Source organism: Artemia franciscana, unplaced genomic scaffold, assembly GCF_032884065.1.
Source record: "Artemia franciscana unplaced genomic scaffold, ASM3288406v1 PGA_scaffold_75, whole genome shotgun sequence".
Classification (NCBI taxonomy): Eukaryota; Metazoa; Arthropoda; class Branchiopoda; order Anostraca; family Artemiidae; genus Artemia; species Artemia franciscana.
Window position 1 is genome coordinate 928,275 of NW_027062711.1, and position 15,557 is coordinate 943,831.

Here is a 15,557-nt window from a genome sequence, read left to right on the forward strand (position 1 = left end):
TCAGCACTGCATTTTCTGTTCTTATTCACCTAACTGGAATACAACCAGGGTCTGTGTATCTGCAAATAGGGGTACTGCAAGGACCACTTCAATAAACTGCATAGAATGTGTCTAGAGCATTCATTTATGATCAAGAAGACACTAACTTCAAAAGTTAGTGTAAATATTGCAAGAATTAAGTTTGCAAGTAATTAAAACACTTAAGTTCTGCTGTTTGGCCACAAAAATCAGCACTGCATTCTATGTCATTGTTCACCTGACTGGAATGCAACCAGGGTCTGTGCATATGCAAAACAGGGTACTGCAAGGACCAACTCAACAAACTGCATAGAATGTGTCTAGAGCATTCTTACAGCTGTAAATGGTCAAATTGGATATTTTACATATTTTACCACAATTTCATGGATATTTGTAAAATTGGTATTTTATCTGTTTTACCAATATTTTACAGTACCTTGTAGTTATCATTATGCAAAACTACCCAAAGACTGGGAGGACGTGAAGTACTTATGACTGAGTTATAAATTGGTATTTAACTAGCCCTTCTCTAGCATTATACAGCCTTAATAACATCTGATTAGGCTAATTTCTTTTAATGAATTGCTTACATAATCTTCCTACAAAAAAACTTCAGAAAGTAATATTATTTGGCATGTGGGTCTGCAGCAATGTTACCTAGTCTATAGCCTAGAACACATATACCTTTTTTTGTGTCAATTTGCAAAGAAAATGGCACTGATTTGAGTTAAAGAAATTTTCTAGTTTTTGGTGCCAATTTGCAATAACTGCATCAAATTTCAACATGATCACAAAAGCAGAAAAAACCTTCAATCATTTCCTTCTCTTTAGCATGAAGATCAAAAGATCTGAATAATGACAATAATAATTAGATATTTAATAATGAAGGATTTAAGATCTAATTAAGGTTTTTATGAAATAAATATTTAAATATTTTATAAGTTTTTATGTAAAAGGACTTTTACATAAAGTATAATAATAATAATAATAATAAATGAACTGATATAATAATAAATGAACTAAATACTAAATTGGGATCAATTATGCAACTATTGATAAGCTGCAGTTGACAAATGGCATCCATGAAAACTAAAAACTACAGTTAAGGATCTTTAACCATACACATAACTTTATTTTAGGTAGTATTGCAACATTTAAAGATTTAATTTTTTTCACTCTTCTTCTTGTCTTTTTCCTCTTTCTCTTTTTTCCTTTCTTCCTTCATCAGTTTAATTTCTTTTGTATTGAATAGCATGATATGGATGTGGCTTTAATTAGCCAAGGGTGATAACCTTGCTTGCCCTTACAAGCTTATTGCCTTTCTTGGCATGCAAATGGAAAATAACGTTTGTTTTCTTTTCTTAATAAATGCATATCTTATATCTCATATCTCTACTTTAATACACTTTATCACTCTGATACACTTTACTAAGGTCAAATGGCCTTTTAACCCTAGACAACCTTGGCATTTGTTTTGCTAAGCATTTCTTAGAGGTGCATAGGACAGTATTGCAACAGACACATTGGGCAAACAAAAACATGCTTGGTAAAATAAACATTGATGGCAAGAATGCAGTTACCTATTGTCACTACAATAAACAGATGGCAGAATAAATTGTTGTTTATTTTAATGTCTACACTGAGATGGAAACAAAACAAAACAAATGAGGACATAGTTTGTGTTTTTTTTTTTTTACTGTTGATGAATGAGTGTGTTTGCAGAAAAGAAAATAAATTGGAAGTCATAAATAATTTTTTTCCTGGGAAAGGAGATAAAAAAAAAGAGCAAACTAATGTGATTAGGGAGTGTCCAGAAACTTAAAGATGCTTGAAGTGTCAGGGAATTAGGCCCAAATTAATCTTAGCCTTCAAATCTAAGCAAATCAAAGTATATTTATTATTTACAAAATGAGCATTAATCAAATGTATGTACCCCAAATTAGATAGTATTTTTACAAAACTCAAGTTTATTTGTATTTGAAGAACATTCTAGCTATTGGTATTCAAAATAGAGGAGGGGTATTGTCTTTCTAAGCCTAGAAATAGCAAAAGCTTCAACAAAAATTCACTCAGAGCTAAAAAAAAAGCTCAACTGGTCTTGTAGCTACAGGACAACTCTAAAAGAACAAATTCACTCTATATTTTCTAGAGAATACCATATTTTACTAATTTTGCTGAACAGGGTGTTTATTTTACAATAATTTTACAACAACTGAAATATCTTTCTATTTACAAGCATTTTTGTTATGGGGTAAATATTTACCATACCCAATCAGTTATGCAACAAATACACCCAACCAGTTAAGGGTTCAATTCTTTAGACCTCATAGGAAATAGATCAATAGCATCTGCACTTGCAAAAAATTAAAACAAAGGTCATGCTGCAAAAATTGTGGTACTGACCCAGTATGAAAAATTTGGTAAATTCTAGTTAATTGACTTCTTGCTATCTTGGAAAGGGTTTGGGTTAGGAAAATGAAACTTTCAAAGATGGTTCTACAGGCTAAAGTATATCCTGGGAAGGTATTTTAAAGTACCCACCTCTACTCCTTCTATCTCTAGAGGGCCCTGAAATTTGCCTACATGACAGGTCTATACCAATCAAAATTTTGACAAAACAACATTTTACCTTAAATTCAGTTACTAGTTGCCTTTTCTCTGCATTTACTTTCGAAAATACTATTCCTGTTATTTGAGTAGAATTTTGTTGTACTTCATTCAATCAGATGATCTATTTTGCAAGGTTTCACTTTTATAACATACATATTTTTGAAGGTCATCAAAGGTCAGGGCCATCTAGAGGGAGAAGAAGTGGAGGTAGTTGCTTTGAAACACCTTCTCAGGACATACTTTAGTCTGTAGATTCATCCCTGAAAGTTTCATTTTCCTAATCTAAACCCTTTTTGAGATAGCAAGAAGTCATTTAACTAGAATTTTACCATAAATTTTACTAATACCATTATTTGGGAAGTAACAGCTTAAATTCAGATAATTCTTAACAAATTCAGCACTATTGTTTTGCAAAAGCAAAGATTATTACAGAGAAAATGCACCCCTTAGCAAAATTATAAAATGTGTTGGATTAAAAATGCTTATTAGGGTAAGTAGGCTTACGAAATTATTTTGATATACATAAGTGCTTTTGTAGTAGCCTATGCTATATTACTCTTAAGTAATTCATTTAGCCTACAAAATAATGGTATGTTTTTGACCACTTTTCAAAACCATTACTAGTTTTGATAGCTTCTCTGTATGGTAAAAAAAAAATAAGTTAGGCCTACATTTTGGGCCCTTTAGAGATAAGTTGTATTAAAAGTAATTAGGCTATTGAATTATACAAGCCTGAAAAATGCATCAAATGATATAGGCCTATCCATTTTTATCCTAGGTTATTTATTTTTATACAAAAAGTTTACCAAAATTAAATATTTTCAGTGCATCTTGTCATTTTGTTTTCTGTTTCTTGTTTTGTAACAGGCTAGCATAGGCTAAATGATTCAATTTAAGCTAGCCTATGTTGTTTAAAACAAAATGCATTTGCAGAATTCATAGAAAATGTACAATTCAGGATGAAGATAAAGTAAAGTGAAGCTAAAATGCATTAGAAACAAGTGGGCTGTATAGCCTATTATGAATTAAGAATTGTCTTCTCAACATGTTTCCATCTCAATATCCCCTAAACTAAACCTTTACCCTATACTGGATGAGCAAAATAAATACCCATCTAAGCAAAACTAGGCCTACCTGGAAGTGAGCAAGGATTTGGTCTCTTTGATGCTCCCCCTCCATGCTTCTTCTTATTTGAGCCCCTTTTTCCAGATAAGCTGTTTAACTTAATCTGTTAAATATTCTGAATTTTTAGTCAGGACTATTTAACCCTTCCCTTTTTCTCTCTTTGCAAATCAAGAAATCTCAACAACAAAAATTTTAGGTTGTCGTTTATTTCCTTCTGCTTCCTCAATAATGCTAGATTGAAGATACAGCGTTAACGAATAAGGAGATATTCGGGCTAAAGGGGCTAAGCCCCAGTTGAAGTGCTTTCACAATGTGTCGACTACAATTTTTCTGTATACAACGAAGTGAGGATTGTGGTCTTAGCACAATTTATTTTACCCCCACCCCCTAATTTGCCAAAATATAGCCCAAATTAAACATTCCCCTTGTATATTTCTGTTTCTTGGTTTTGTTGACTTTGTTTCTTAGCCATTTAATTATTTTAGCAAAAGAGTTACATAATCGAAAAACAGAAAATGAGAAATGTATAATTTAGACTATATATTTGCATGTAAGGTTTGGGGGGTTGAAGGTAAAGTATGGCAAAGTTCTTTTAGGAATGATATAGGCTAATTAAGAACCATATTAAAAAATATTATAACGCTGTGCGAAGAATTTTTTAGTGTTTCTTTCTCAATATCCCGATTGTCCTTTTGCTCAATCCTATATCCGATTTTACAGGACTTCAAGGACATATGAAACTATTTAAAGAAATTTAAAAGATTTGAACGACTCATTACTAGCACTTTTTGGCAAAATTAGAAGATTTTCGGACCATTAAAAAAATCCTGACGCTATCTAAACCAGAAAATACAATACGACAAAGGCCACTTTTCATTTTTAGAAAACTAATCTATTATAATGTATCTCGAATGCTAAATCTCGACACCACGTCGATTTATTGGTGGTATGCCGCCAATAAAAGATGCGCCAGCATAGAAAAAATTTGGAGACGCGTAGCCGGTACCATAGGTGTGGCGGCAAGCCAGAGATTTGTTTATATTTACTGCTAATACTACAAAGAAATCGCAGCGATTTGTTACTACTAATACTACTAACACAGCGCTAAGCCACATGCGCCCAACACAGCTGCACCTGTTCGGAGCTTCCTGGGAAGTTCACATTTCCTTTTAATCTTTCCGTAGAACGTCCTCCCACCCAAACCGAGTATCACATGATTTCCGTTTAGCCCTAAACAGTTGAACGAAAAGAAAAATCTTAAGCAATGTGTCATCCCTCATCCACAGGACATGCCCTAACCATTTCTCTCATTATAATTCGAGAAAGCATGATTGGACCTCACTATATTTAGCCTTATATTTTTATAGTGATTTTGTAGATTTTAGTGTGCTAAGTTAATGGAGAAGAAATCCACAAAAAGTCAAAATATCTGAGTGAAACCCTCACCATCTGATTCGGCTTATCATTCAAACCCAGTGTAAAGCTTTCAAGCTCCCATCTGCATAAATCTGTTTTTGCTAAGAGAATGACCACGGATGCGTGTTTATCTGTTGTTTTTTCCCCAAGGGATGTTCAAATTGAACACATTGTCCTAATAGATTGAGAGAAGCCTCATTAAATCAGATATTAAAAGTTCTATTTCCCTTTTTAAGTGACAAAAAAAGGAGGGCAACTAGTCTCCCATAACGTGCCCTTTTTTTTCTAAAAGTCATCTTAACAAAATTTTGAGGTAGCTATTTTGTTAAGCATATTTAAAAGACCCAACTTGGGGATGAAATGACCCCTAAAGTCTTTGAAGAATGAGTTGTAAGCTATGGAACTTGCCCAAACTTTACTCATGGTTTTGTTATTGGGATGTATATGGATATTTTTTCATGAGGTATTTTCTGCATGAGACGATTTTTCACGGTGAGGATTTTCCGTAGAGTACACTTTTTGCGCCTTAACTTTTAATTTTACATGTCGAAATGTTGTACAAGGGATCAAAAGGCAATAATTGCATGCCACAGCTACTAATATGTCTACTACTGTAAATAGATGTAAAGTTAATAGTACTAAGTCTACTGCTACAACTATAACTATTAGCATTACTGCTGCTGCTATCAAAGCTAAGCGTATTAACGTGAACATTCTGGGGAATGTTGGAACAGTTTTCAACCAAATCAAAGCAGACTAAGCACTTACAAGCTGTCAAGAGGACGTATTAGCGATACGTTATGAACAAATTATGGTAAAAGTTGAAATTTTCAGTCTATTGGGAAAAAAAGGTGCTATGTACATACAGCATACTGCTAGTGCCACTACTAATTTTACCACTATTACTACAATTGAAGCAAAAGGTATTAAAGTGAGGCTTCCCAAGAGTATTTAGGTTGATGTTGAATCAAATTAAAAAAGTTTGAGCATGCAGATTGTGAAAGGGTGTTTTACGTTACTGCAAAGAGTCGGTGGACATTTACTTAGAAGGCTTTACCGTCGTCCAAGGGGACTTCAATTCCTTCTGTAAAGCTTAATGGAACTGTGGTAAAAGATCCAAAGGCGAAGGCCGAAATTTTTGGAAGGTTTTTACTGAATTTTCGGATCTGAATGGTGACGGTTGAGAAGTGCAAAAATTTCTCTGACCAAACTAATATCGGCCTGGATCGTGTGAATTTTTCTGCTCCTAATAACCTCTGTATTTTGTGGTATCTTGATTTGACCAAAGCCACAGGTTCTGACAACATACCAAGTGTTGTCCTCGAATCCTGCAGTCCAGAAATAGTTGGACATTTGTCATTGCTTATTCGGATGTTTTTGCTCTGGAATTCTCACACAAAACATGCAAGTCCGCTAGTATTATACTTACCCTAAAGCCAGATAGGGATCTAATGAGCGTGGGCTCCTATAGGCCAATCAGCATCCTCTCTTGCGTTAGCAAGGTCAATGAGAGCGGCTCAAATAAACACTTCAACAGTTCTTGAAATCAAACGACCTTTTGGGGGTCGCCAATATGAATTTCACCGAAAATGCTCAACATTAGACAGCCTAGTTACATCATGGACGGATCGAACTTCTAGCAAAAGGCTATCACATTAGGATGTTGCCATTCGACATTGCTAAATCTTTTAGCAGAGTATAGCACCGCGGCTTGCTAAAGAAAGCCTTGATGTACGGTGTTCGTGGATGTCCTTTAAAATTAATTGAGAGCTCTCTTTTTGATTGTTCACTGCGATTTTTCCTAGACGGTGTCACTTCCCACAAATATCCAGTGAAAGCAGGGGATCCCCAGGGCAGCGTCTTGGGATCTAAACTTTTCCTCATCAGCATAAACGACACGGAAGACAATCTCCAAAGCCTTCTGCATCACTTCCCTTTCAATACTGCGACACACTCAGCCGTCCCAAAACCCGAAGATCCGTCGCAAGCCTCTCTTTCCCAACAGATGTATCTTTTTAAAATCGAAAAGTGATCTGATGCATGGATGACCAACTTCATTGCATCGAAAACAAAGGAGCTTCTTAATATCCAATTAAAGTTGCCACGTGAACACCTCAGTTTCATTTTGAAAAATGAAAGTGTAAACGCAGTCGATGGGCTTTGTACTAATGAAGACTCATTTCTCCATCAATCTCACTTAGAATTAGTAACCTTGATCAAATAAAAACTGCCTACGCAGGAAAGTTGGGAGCTGCTCTTTACCGCAAAACCTTTTTCCATCCAGCTCGATTATCCCATCCTGCAAGTCCTATATTAGACCCGCAGCTAAATATGGATGTTCACTATATGCCGGTGCTCCAAAAACAGTGTTGGCACCACTCCTGAAGATCCGAAATAGGAAAATAGGGTGGGCTGCACCTCTACATATGTCTTGCTTGAGCCTCTAAATAAAAGTTTCGATGTAGTGTTGATGGCTGTTTTCTACAGTTACGTGAATTTGTCTCCCTTAAACGAGCTCTCTTGTATTGTGCCTGCCTTTTTCCAGCCGTCTAGGCCGATACAAAGACACACAGCTCGCTCCAATTATCTAAAGGAGGAAACACCAAGAACAAAGTACTTGAGGAACAACTTCATCCGGCGCTGCATTTGTGTCTGGAATGATCTATCTTGGCATATCATTCCTACAAATCTCTCTGTTGACTCCTTCAAAAAAAGATTCAGCAGACATTTAAAACTTTGAGATTTCGGGACGAGGTAAGCGAATAGTGGACCTTTAAGCACCTGGTGCCATGAATGTAGAAGTAAAAAAAAACTGCAATATTTTAAGAACGGCCTGCATCATTAAGTTGGAGCTTCCATGGTATGTTGAGACAAATTTTGAACTAATCAAGAGACACTAGGTATATGCTTTTAATACTACTATTGCGCTTGCTATATTTATTGAGGCTTAGGATATTAAGTTGAAACTTTAAGGGAGCGTTTAAGGGTGCCTCAATTAAACAAAAACTACATGTGTGCTGGTTTAAAATAGAGCATACTAGCAGTATCATAGGCAGTAAAGCATTATTATTGACTGAAAATCATTAAAATACGAAATTTCTTTCGAATGGAAGGGAAAATTTTTTAGTGCTGTTTTTAAAAGCCAAGAGTAATTGAATGGCAGTCTGCCCCCTCTCAATCCCATTTATTCTTCAAATTCATCCAATCAAAATTTTGAGATCATCTTTTTCTTCAGCACAATGGAAAGGTCGAGTAAATACGTCTCTGGAAATGTTGGGCATATAAACCCTTCAGAGTAAGAGCTGTAAGTTAAGCAATTTGCCCATTGTTTATAAACAGTATTTGTTATTAAGAAAGAAGGTATATTTGACGTTGGGCGTCCAAAAAGACCAAGTTGATTCAAGTAAAGCTTTCAGAGAATCTTGAGAGTACCAAACTTGTTATGTGCATACAGGCTGTCAAAAAAGGGGAGCCTCAAGAATGGTTAAGAATATTAACTTGGGACAATAAAGGAATGATGAGGGGAATGATTTATTGACCTAGGGCATTTTGAGAGGGATGTTGGACTAAGCAAAAGGAGCTATGCATATTTTACCACTATTGCTAAGGTGGAATTTTCAGGAAACATTTAGGGGAGTGTTAAAGCAAATAAAAACAGACTGTGTACATTCAGGTTTTCAAAAGAGTTTATGAGAAATATTTTAGGAATAGTTTAGAGTATTAAGTTGAAACTTCCGGGTCCTGTTGAGAAGGACGTTGAACTAACCAAAAGGCACTCTGTTAATGTCACTGTACATATCGAAACTATTTCTACTGCTGCTTCTTTTACTATTATTGCTACGACTACTACTACTAAGACTTAAGGTAGGAGGTTGACAATTTCAGGGAATGGTTAAGGTGGCTTATTGAACCAAGTAAAACATACTCTGTTTAAACAAGTTGTCAAAAGGGCGTATCAACAGTAATCCAGGAATAGCCTAGGGTATTGAATCGAGCCTTATAGGACATGTATGGAAGGATGTTGAACTAGACAAAATGTATAATATGCATACTATAACAGCTATTAGCGCTGCTAATACTACTGCGACTACAACAACTACTATTACTCCTGCAATTGTTATGATTGCTACAACAGCTGCTAGTACAACTACTACTAGCATTACTGAAGCTAACGGGATTACAAGGATACTTCTAGGGAATTTGGAAGAGGATAATGAACTAAAGTGAAACACGCATGTAGGTTTTTAAAATGCCGTATCAGCTATATCTCAGGAAATGCTTAGAGTATTCAGTGGAAATTTTCTGTGCACGGTAAGGCGGATGTTAAGCCAACCAAAAGGTACTATATGTATAGTACCTCTGCTACTTCTACTATTACTACTAATACTACTATTAAGGCAAAAGATATTAGCCAGACATGTTCAGAAAATGTTCAGGGCATTTAAAATTAAATTGAAGCACGCTGTATATGAGCAGGCTAGCAATGGGCTTATTAGCAGTATATCAAGAATGGTTATGAGTAGTAGGTTGAAACTTTTAGCATTCTGAGGAGTATTTTGAGCTAATGGAAATTCACTATGTGCATACTACTACTACTAGTAATAGTACTACTGCTGTTATTACTAATATTACTAAGGCTAATGAAATTAATGTGGAGCTTTAAGGGATTGCAGAGCGGAGCGTTGGCAAAAGTCAAAAAACATTATATGCATGCTGGTTATCAATAGGACGTATCAAAAAGCTGTTTAAGGTATTAAATTGAAATTTTCAGGGTGTGAGAAGTGAACTTGACCAAAAAAGCACAAAGGGGATACTGTGACTGCTTACAACTAGTAGCCAACTACTACTTCCGTTGCTCCTTCTATTGCTTCTATTATGGTATAGGGTATACCCAATGCACTCATACCGTTTTGAGTCAATTTCAAAACGAGTAAAAATTAACAGGAATAGTGAGACAAACCCTATGCTTTCTTATAACCACAACATAATTTGTACTTTACTAAAAACTTTTTTTAGTTCAATGGAGCTCTTTACTTCTCTTCAAAAAACTTGTTTTATGAAAAAAGTTTTTTTTAAATACATTTCTGCTCGTTTTTTAATTGACATAATCTTTTTCACGGAAAAAAGTATTTTATCTCTTTTCGTTTTTATGTAAGGATCCGTATTTTGGCTTCCAATTTGCACGTTGGAGTTCAATTTTTTTTAATGTTAACACAAATAGTAATGTTTAATTTAGTTTTATACTTCCTCAGGTTGACCTGATAAATAAAAGTTAATACCATTAACAACAATTTTATCTATGCTCTTTGAAAACCTGGATACACTTACACTCTTTTGATTTATCTAAATTGTGAGAGCAGAAGCAGTAATAGTAGTAGCCCTGAAAGTTTTTGCTTAATAACCCCAGTTGCTTTCGAAATATTGCTGAGGTCTCATACACGCAGTACCATTTATTCAGTTTTAAAGCAACATTTAGTTTTAAAGTATAATAGGGAAACTGCGTAACTGTGGGCGTTGTACTATGCTGAGCGAAATGGTTGTCTCAAAATTTTGATGACATATGTTTGAAAAAGGAATAGGCTCAGAAGGAGGGCTTGGAAGGAGGGCTGCTTGCCATTCAAACGCTTTTATCTTATCAAAAGGGCACCAGAACTTTTAGTTTCCGACTGAATTAGCTCCTTTTGAAATTTCAATGATATTACTAGCTATTATAGAGAAGTGCTGCCTATGATTTTGCATATATACCTTTTTGGAAACCTGAAAAAATATAGTTTTTTCTTTAGCTGATACTCCCCTTAGCGGTTCACAAAAGGTTTTTCCTTGAAACCCTTAGCGTTACTAGTTACAGTAACTATACGGATAGTACTAATAGTATACACATAGTGGCTTCTGGCTAGTTCAAAATCCACCACAATTTACCCTTAAATGTCTAACTTAATAATGTAAGTCATTCTCAAGATATTACTTTGTCACCTTTTTGAAAATTTTTGCGCTCATAGTTCGTTTTGGGTTAGTTTAACATCCACCTAAATATTAATTGAAATCGTTACCTTAATACCCTTAGCTTGTGTAATAGCAACAGTTGTAGTAGCAGTAGTTCAGTTCATTCAATGCTCCCCTCGAGTTAACATCTCAGTATCGGAGAGCGCTATATTTTTTCTAATATTATTTGTTTTTCAACTTTTGTCATATTAAACGATATGTCAGATCACGGTGTGATAATTTCTGAATTTAATTTGGTCAGATTAAAAAAAAAAAAAAAATAAACGTAATGAAAGAACAGCTCGTATAATAAATGATGAGTCTATTGCGCGTTTAATTATTAGGCTAAAAGATATAGATTGGAAGGAAGTAGTCAGTACTGAGGATGCAAACAAGGCATTGGAAATGTTTTATAAATCATTTAATGATGTTGATAATGATATATGTCTGAAAGTTAAAAGGAAAACACCCAAGTCAATGCCACAAAAACCATGGATATCCCCGAGACTGTTAAAATGTATGAAAGAAAAAAATAGACTATACAAAATTAAATGCAATTATCCATCTGATTAAAACATCCAGAAATTTAAATTATACAAAAATACTCTGACTAGAACTTAGAGAAAAAGTGAAAGAAATTATTATGAGAAGGAAATATCTTCAGCTGCGTCCCAGCAGAAAATATGGGAAATCTTGTGTGATAAATTAAATAAAAATAAACGAAGAGCAACACCGACTTTTCTTAATAATGGAATTGACGCTAATGAATCAACTGACAAAAAGGATATCGCAGAATTATTTACCTAAAATTGGCGAAGAATTGGTTAGGGATCTTTTGGATAAGTCATCAGACTATACACGATTTTTGCCCCAAAACAAAGATAAGTCATTTTATATGCTACCGGTATCATTTGATGAATACCTAAAAGCTATTAGTGATTTAAAGAGAGGAAATTCGGCTTCAATAGATGATATATCGACAAATCTTTTAAAGAAAATATCTGGAAAAATATATGAACCTCTTGCACATGTTATAAATACGAGCAGAAAATATGGTGTCTTCCCTGATCTTCTGAAAAAGGCTAAAATAATCCCTATATTTAAAAAAGGGGAGGCTCAAGATCCCAAGAATTACCGTCCTTTTGCACTCCTTTCTCCACCGGCTAAGGTTTTTGAAAAAAATAATGAAGTTTAGACTTGTATCATTTCTGGAAAAGAATTTTTTTTTCGAAGCTCCAGTTTGGTTTTTTAAAAGATAGATCGACAGAATATGCCGTCGCCGCAACACATATTTTCATTAATGATGCTTTAGATGATGATTGCTTAGCAGCTACATTGTTTTCTTCATATTAATAAAGCTTTTGACACTTTAAATCACGAAATTCTATTTAAAAAACTTGAAAATATGGGAATAAGAGGAGTACCTTTAAAGTTAATCAAATCATGTTTACACAATCGAAGGTTTTTGGTGGATACTGATGGTGAATATTCGTCTGAGATCGAATAATAATATCGGACTCTTTGTCACAACTCTACTTTTTAAAACAATTAAAAAACTTTAGCGTAAAGAGCGAGGCGCTAAAGAGGGGGCAACCCCTTTCATATACGGAATAATTCATGTTCTTTTTAAGTTTTAATGTCGCTCCTTACTTGCAGTTAAAAAAAGTTGTTTTTGTATTTAATTTGTGTACGTTTTTTAATTAAAGTATGTTTTGATTTTGGCTTACCGCACATGAATAAATAAAACAAAATTCGCATATTAATTTTTTTGCCAAATGGCTTTCTCAAAGTTTTGATCGGGCGATTTTGATAAGAAAAAGGAGTGGGGAATGAGGCTTAGTTACCCTCCAATTTTTGGTTACTTAAAAAGACAATTAGATTTTTTCATTTTTTTGTAAGCAACGTTTTTGTTAGTAATAAACATTCGAATCTTACAAATTAACTTACGTAGCGACCTTCTATATTTGTGTATTTCTATTACGCATATGAGGGGTTCGCCCCCTCATCAATACCTCACTCTTTACACTAAAGCTTGAATTTTGTCCCAAATCTGTAAAAATGACCCCTGAATCAAAGAGAGCGTAAAATAAATAGTTGACATTGCTAAAAATACTTTTTGTAGTTTAAAGAACAAGGTATTGTGGAGGAGACGAACTTATATACGTAATATTTTATGTCCTTTTTAATTTATGAGAAAAGAATTTATTTTCTCATTGTTTTTTTTTTAAACAATGCTAGTAAATCCTGCACTCCTTACATGGGAATTCTCTTCCCCCATGAAAAATTGCTCCATGGAAAGATGCTCCCGTGTGATCCCGTCCCCCGACCCACCCCCATCCCAACGCAAAACAGTCCCCATGAAAACGTCTGTACACTTCTAAATAACCATTACTATATGAAAACAATGGTCAAAGTTTGTAGCCTGCACGGCTGTCGCAAGGGTTTTGAATTTGGAAAGGGTATATAAAGAATCTGCCAACAAAATCGACCAGTGTACCGACAAATGTGGACGCATTAGCTAAATTTCCAAATTGTCAGCGCTGTGTGCCGACACCTTGGAAACCTGGAGGGGACCCCACCTCCCCGTTTTGACTACATCTCTGATGTCAAGTAGTATTTTTATTTAATTTCATTGAGAACAAATGCGACTAAAACCAAAATGTAAACAAAATAATTATTTTTTTGCAGCTTTCTAAGTCATACTATATGTCTTACTCATTACAATTATTTATGCTAAGTTTCTCCATCACTATTATTTACCGTGCTTCTACATATCAGAATAACAGGTGGTTTATACAAAATAATATTTAATTTAAGTAATTTATTAAAGCACAGAAATATATCAATAGAATTGAAGATTAAATTCATTCTCTTCCGCAAGGCTTAGCCATTAGGTAAACCTTTTGGTTTGTGGTCTGTGGTTTCTTTGTAAAACTTATTTCTTATCTAAAATATTTTGAAACAAAACTCTAACAGTAACAACATGTTTATAAGGCTAGGAACTATTTATGTGTTTTATATATTGTTTACAAAGAATTATGCGTTTTCTCAATCCTCAAAAGTGACTTTATGCTGCCCAATAGGATACTCACTAGATGATAAACTCGTATGCGAAAAGCTTGAAGAAAACCGTACAAAAGCAATTGAAAAAATAACATCGATCAAGAATATACAATGGGAATCGTTTAACGAAAGGGGAGTTTTTTTCACAACCTTTAGTGAGCCTTTTATTTGGAATTCTACAGTCATAAAAGACATACCGAACTATTGCATAGATTTTCTCAAAGATGCTGAAAATATCATACAGTTTATCCCCTATGAAAAGCTTCAAGACTTGATTTCAAAGGTTAAAGTCAGCGCATGTTGTTCTGCAAACGAAATCTTTGACACACAAAGTAATAAATGTGTTGCTGTAAATAGCAAAAATGTTGTGAGTTTTCCATTGAGGCTTCCAGATAATGCTGGCTTCACACATATTGAAGAGAACACTGAGAAGCTTAGTGTGAAAAGGCCATTGTGTGATCAAAAAGATAAGGAACATCTTTACCTAAACGAATATTGTATTAAAGATATCGATTGTTATTTTAACAAGATACCTACATTTGATATTGACTCTAAGGGAAGTTTAACAATTACAAAGCCAAACGAGCTTCAAGAGAGAATTGCTGGAAACAACTTTTGTTTATCTGCTACAAAAGAGGGAACGACCGTCGCAGAAGTATGCAGAAAGGACTGCACAAAGTTTTCCTGTGTTTCGAAATGCTGCCCTGTAAGTTTACCACTTTAATGATTTTGGACTCGGACAGCTTTTTGTTGATAGAATTTGCCTCTTTTCTTATAGGCGCACACGCACCCTTAGGTGCGTCTCCCGCAGATTAACAGAGTCTGAAACACCATGATCTGAGTCAAACAGTTCATGGTAACGAACTAAAAGTAAGGAGCGATGCGGCTCAATAGTAACCGAAACTGTAAGAAACACCGTCTTGACAATAATAGATACATCAAAAGAATCGAATTTTTATGCTTATTCAAAATATATAAAATTCATGAAATCTAATGTCACCCGTCAAAAGTTGCGAGCCTGAGAGAATTTGCCTAATTTTTGAAAAAGGGGGAAACCCCTCTAATTAATCTATTGATCCTTATGAAAATCATCCGATGAGAATCAGGATACAAGAGAACTCTACTGTAGAGGCTTCAAGCTCCTATAAACAAAAACGCGGAATTTAGAATTTTTTGCCAGAAGCAAGATCACAGATGTGTGTTTATTTTTTTTTTCAAGGGCGAATTGAACCAGTGATCCTAGAAGATCGGGGAGGGCTGGTTTGACCGGAAATCAAAAGCTCTAGTGCCCTTTTAAGAAACCAAAAATATTCAAGGGAGGCTAACTCCCTCCCATTCCCCTT

At 34.7% G+C, this 15,557-nt stretch overlaps 3 protein-coding genes across 5 annotated transcripts in view; 2 read left to right on the plus strand and 1 right to left on the minus strand.

Moving 5' to 3' along the window:
• LOC136042202 (FAS-associated factor 2-like) overlaps window positions 1-3,980 on the minus strand; it is a 64,503-nt gene extending 60,523 nt beyond the window's left edge. Inside the window, exon 1 of one of the 2 annotated variants that reach the window (XM_065727135.1) lies at window positions 3,763-3,980. In XM_065727135.1, the coding sequence (XP_065583207.1) occupies window positions 3,763-3,807 (45 nt within the window). In that variant the 5' untranslated portion in view covers window positions 3,808-3,980. The remainder of the gene's footprint in view (window positions 1-3,762) is intronic. The other variant, XM_065727137.1, reaches the window with a different exon arrangement.
• Window positions 3,981-11,899: 7,919 nt separating this feature from the next.
• Window positions 11,900-12,346, plus strand: LOC136042207 (uncharacterized). The gene has a single exon (XM_065727142.1). It carries the CDS (start codon window positions 11,900-11,902, stop codon window positions 12,344-12,346), a length of 447 nt encoding a protein of 148 aa, XP_065583214.1.
• A 1,782-nt stretch (window positions 12,347-14,128) lies between these two features.
• Window positions 14,129-15,557, plus strand: part of LOC136042200 (G-protein coupled receptor Mth2-like) — a 50,174-nt gene continuing 48,745 nt past the window's right edge. For both annotated transcript variants that reach the window (XM_065727131.1, XM_065727132.1), the window contains exon 1: window positions 14,129-14,920. In XM_065727131.1, the coding sequence (XP_065583203.1) occupies window positions 14,135-14,920 (786 nt within the window). In that variant the 5' untranslated portion in view covers window positions 14,129-14,134. The remainder of the gene's footprint in view (window positions 14,921-15,557) is intronic.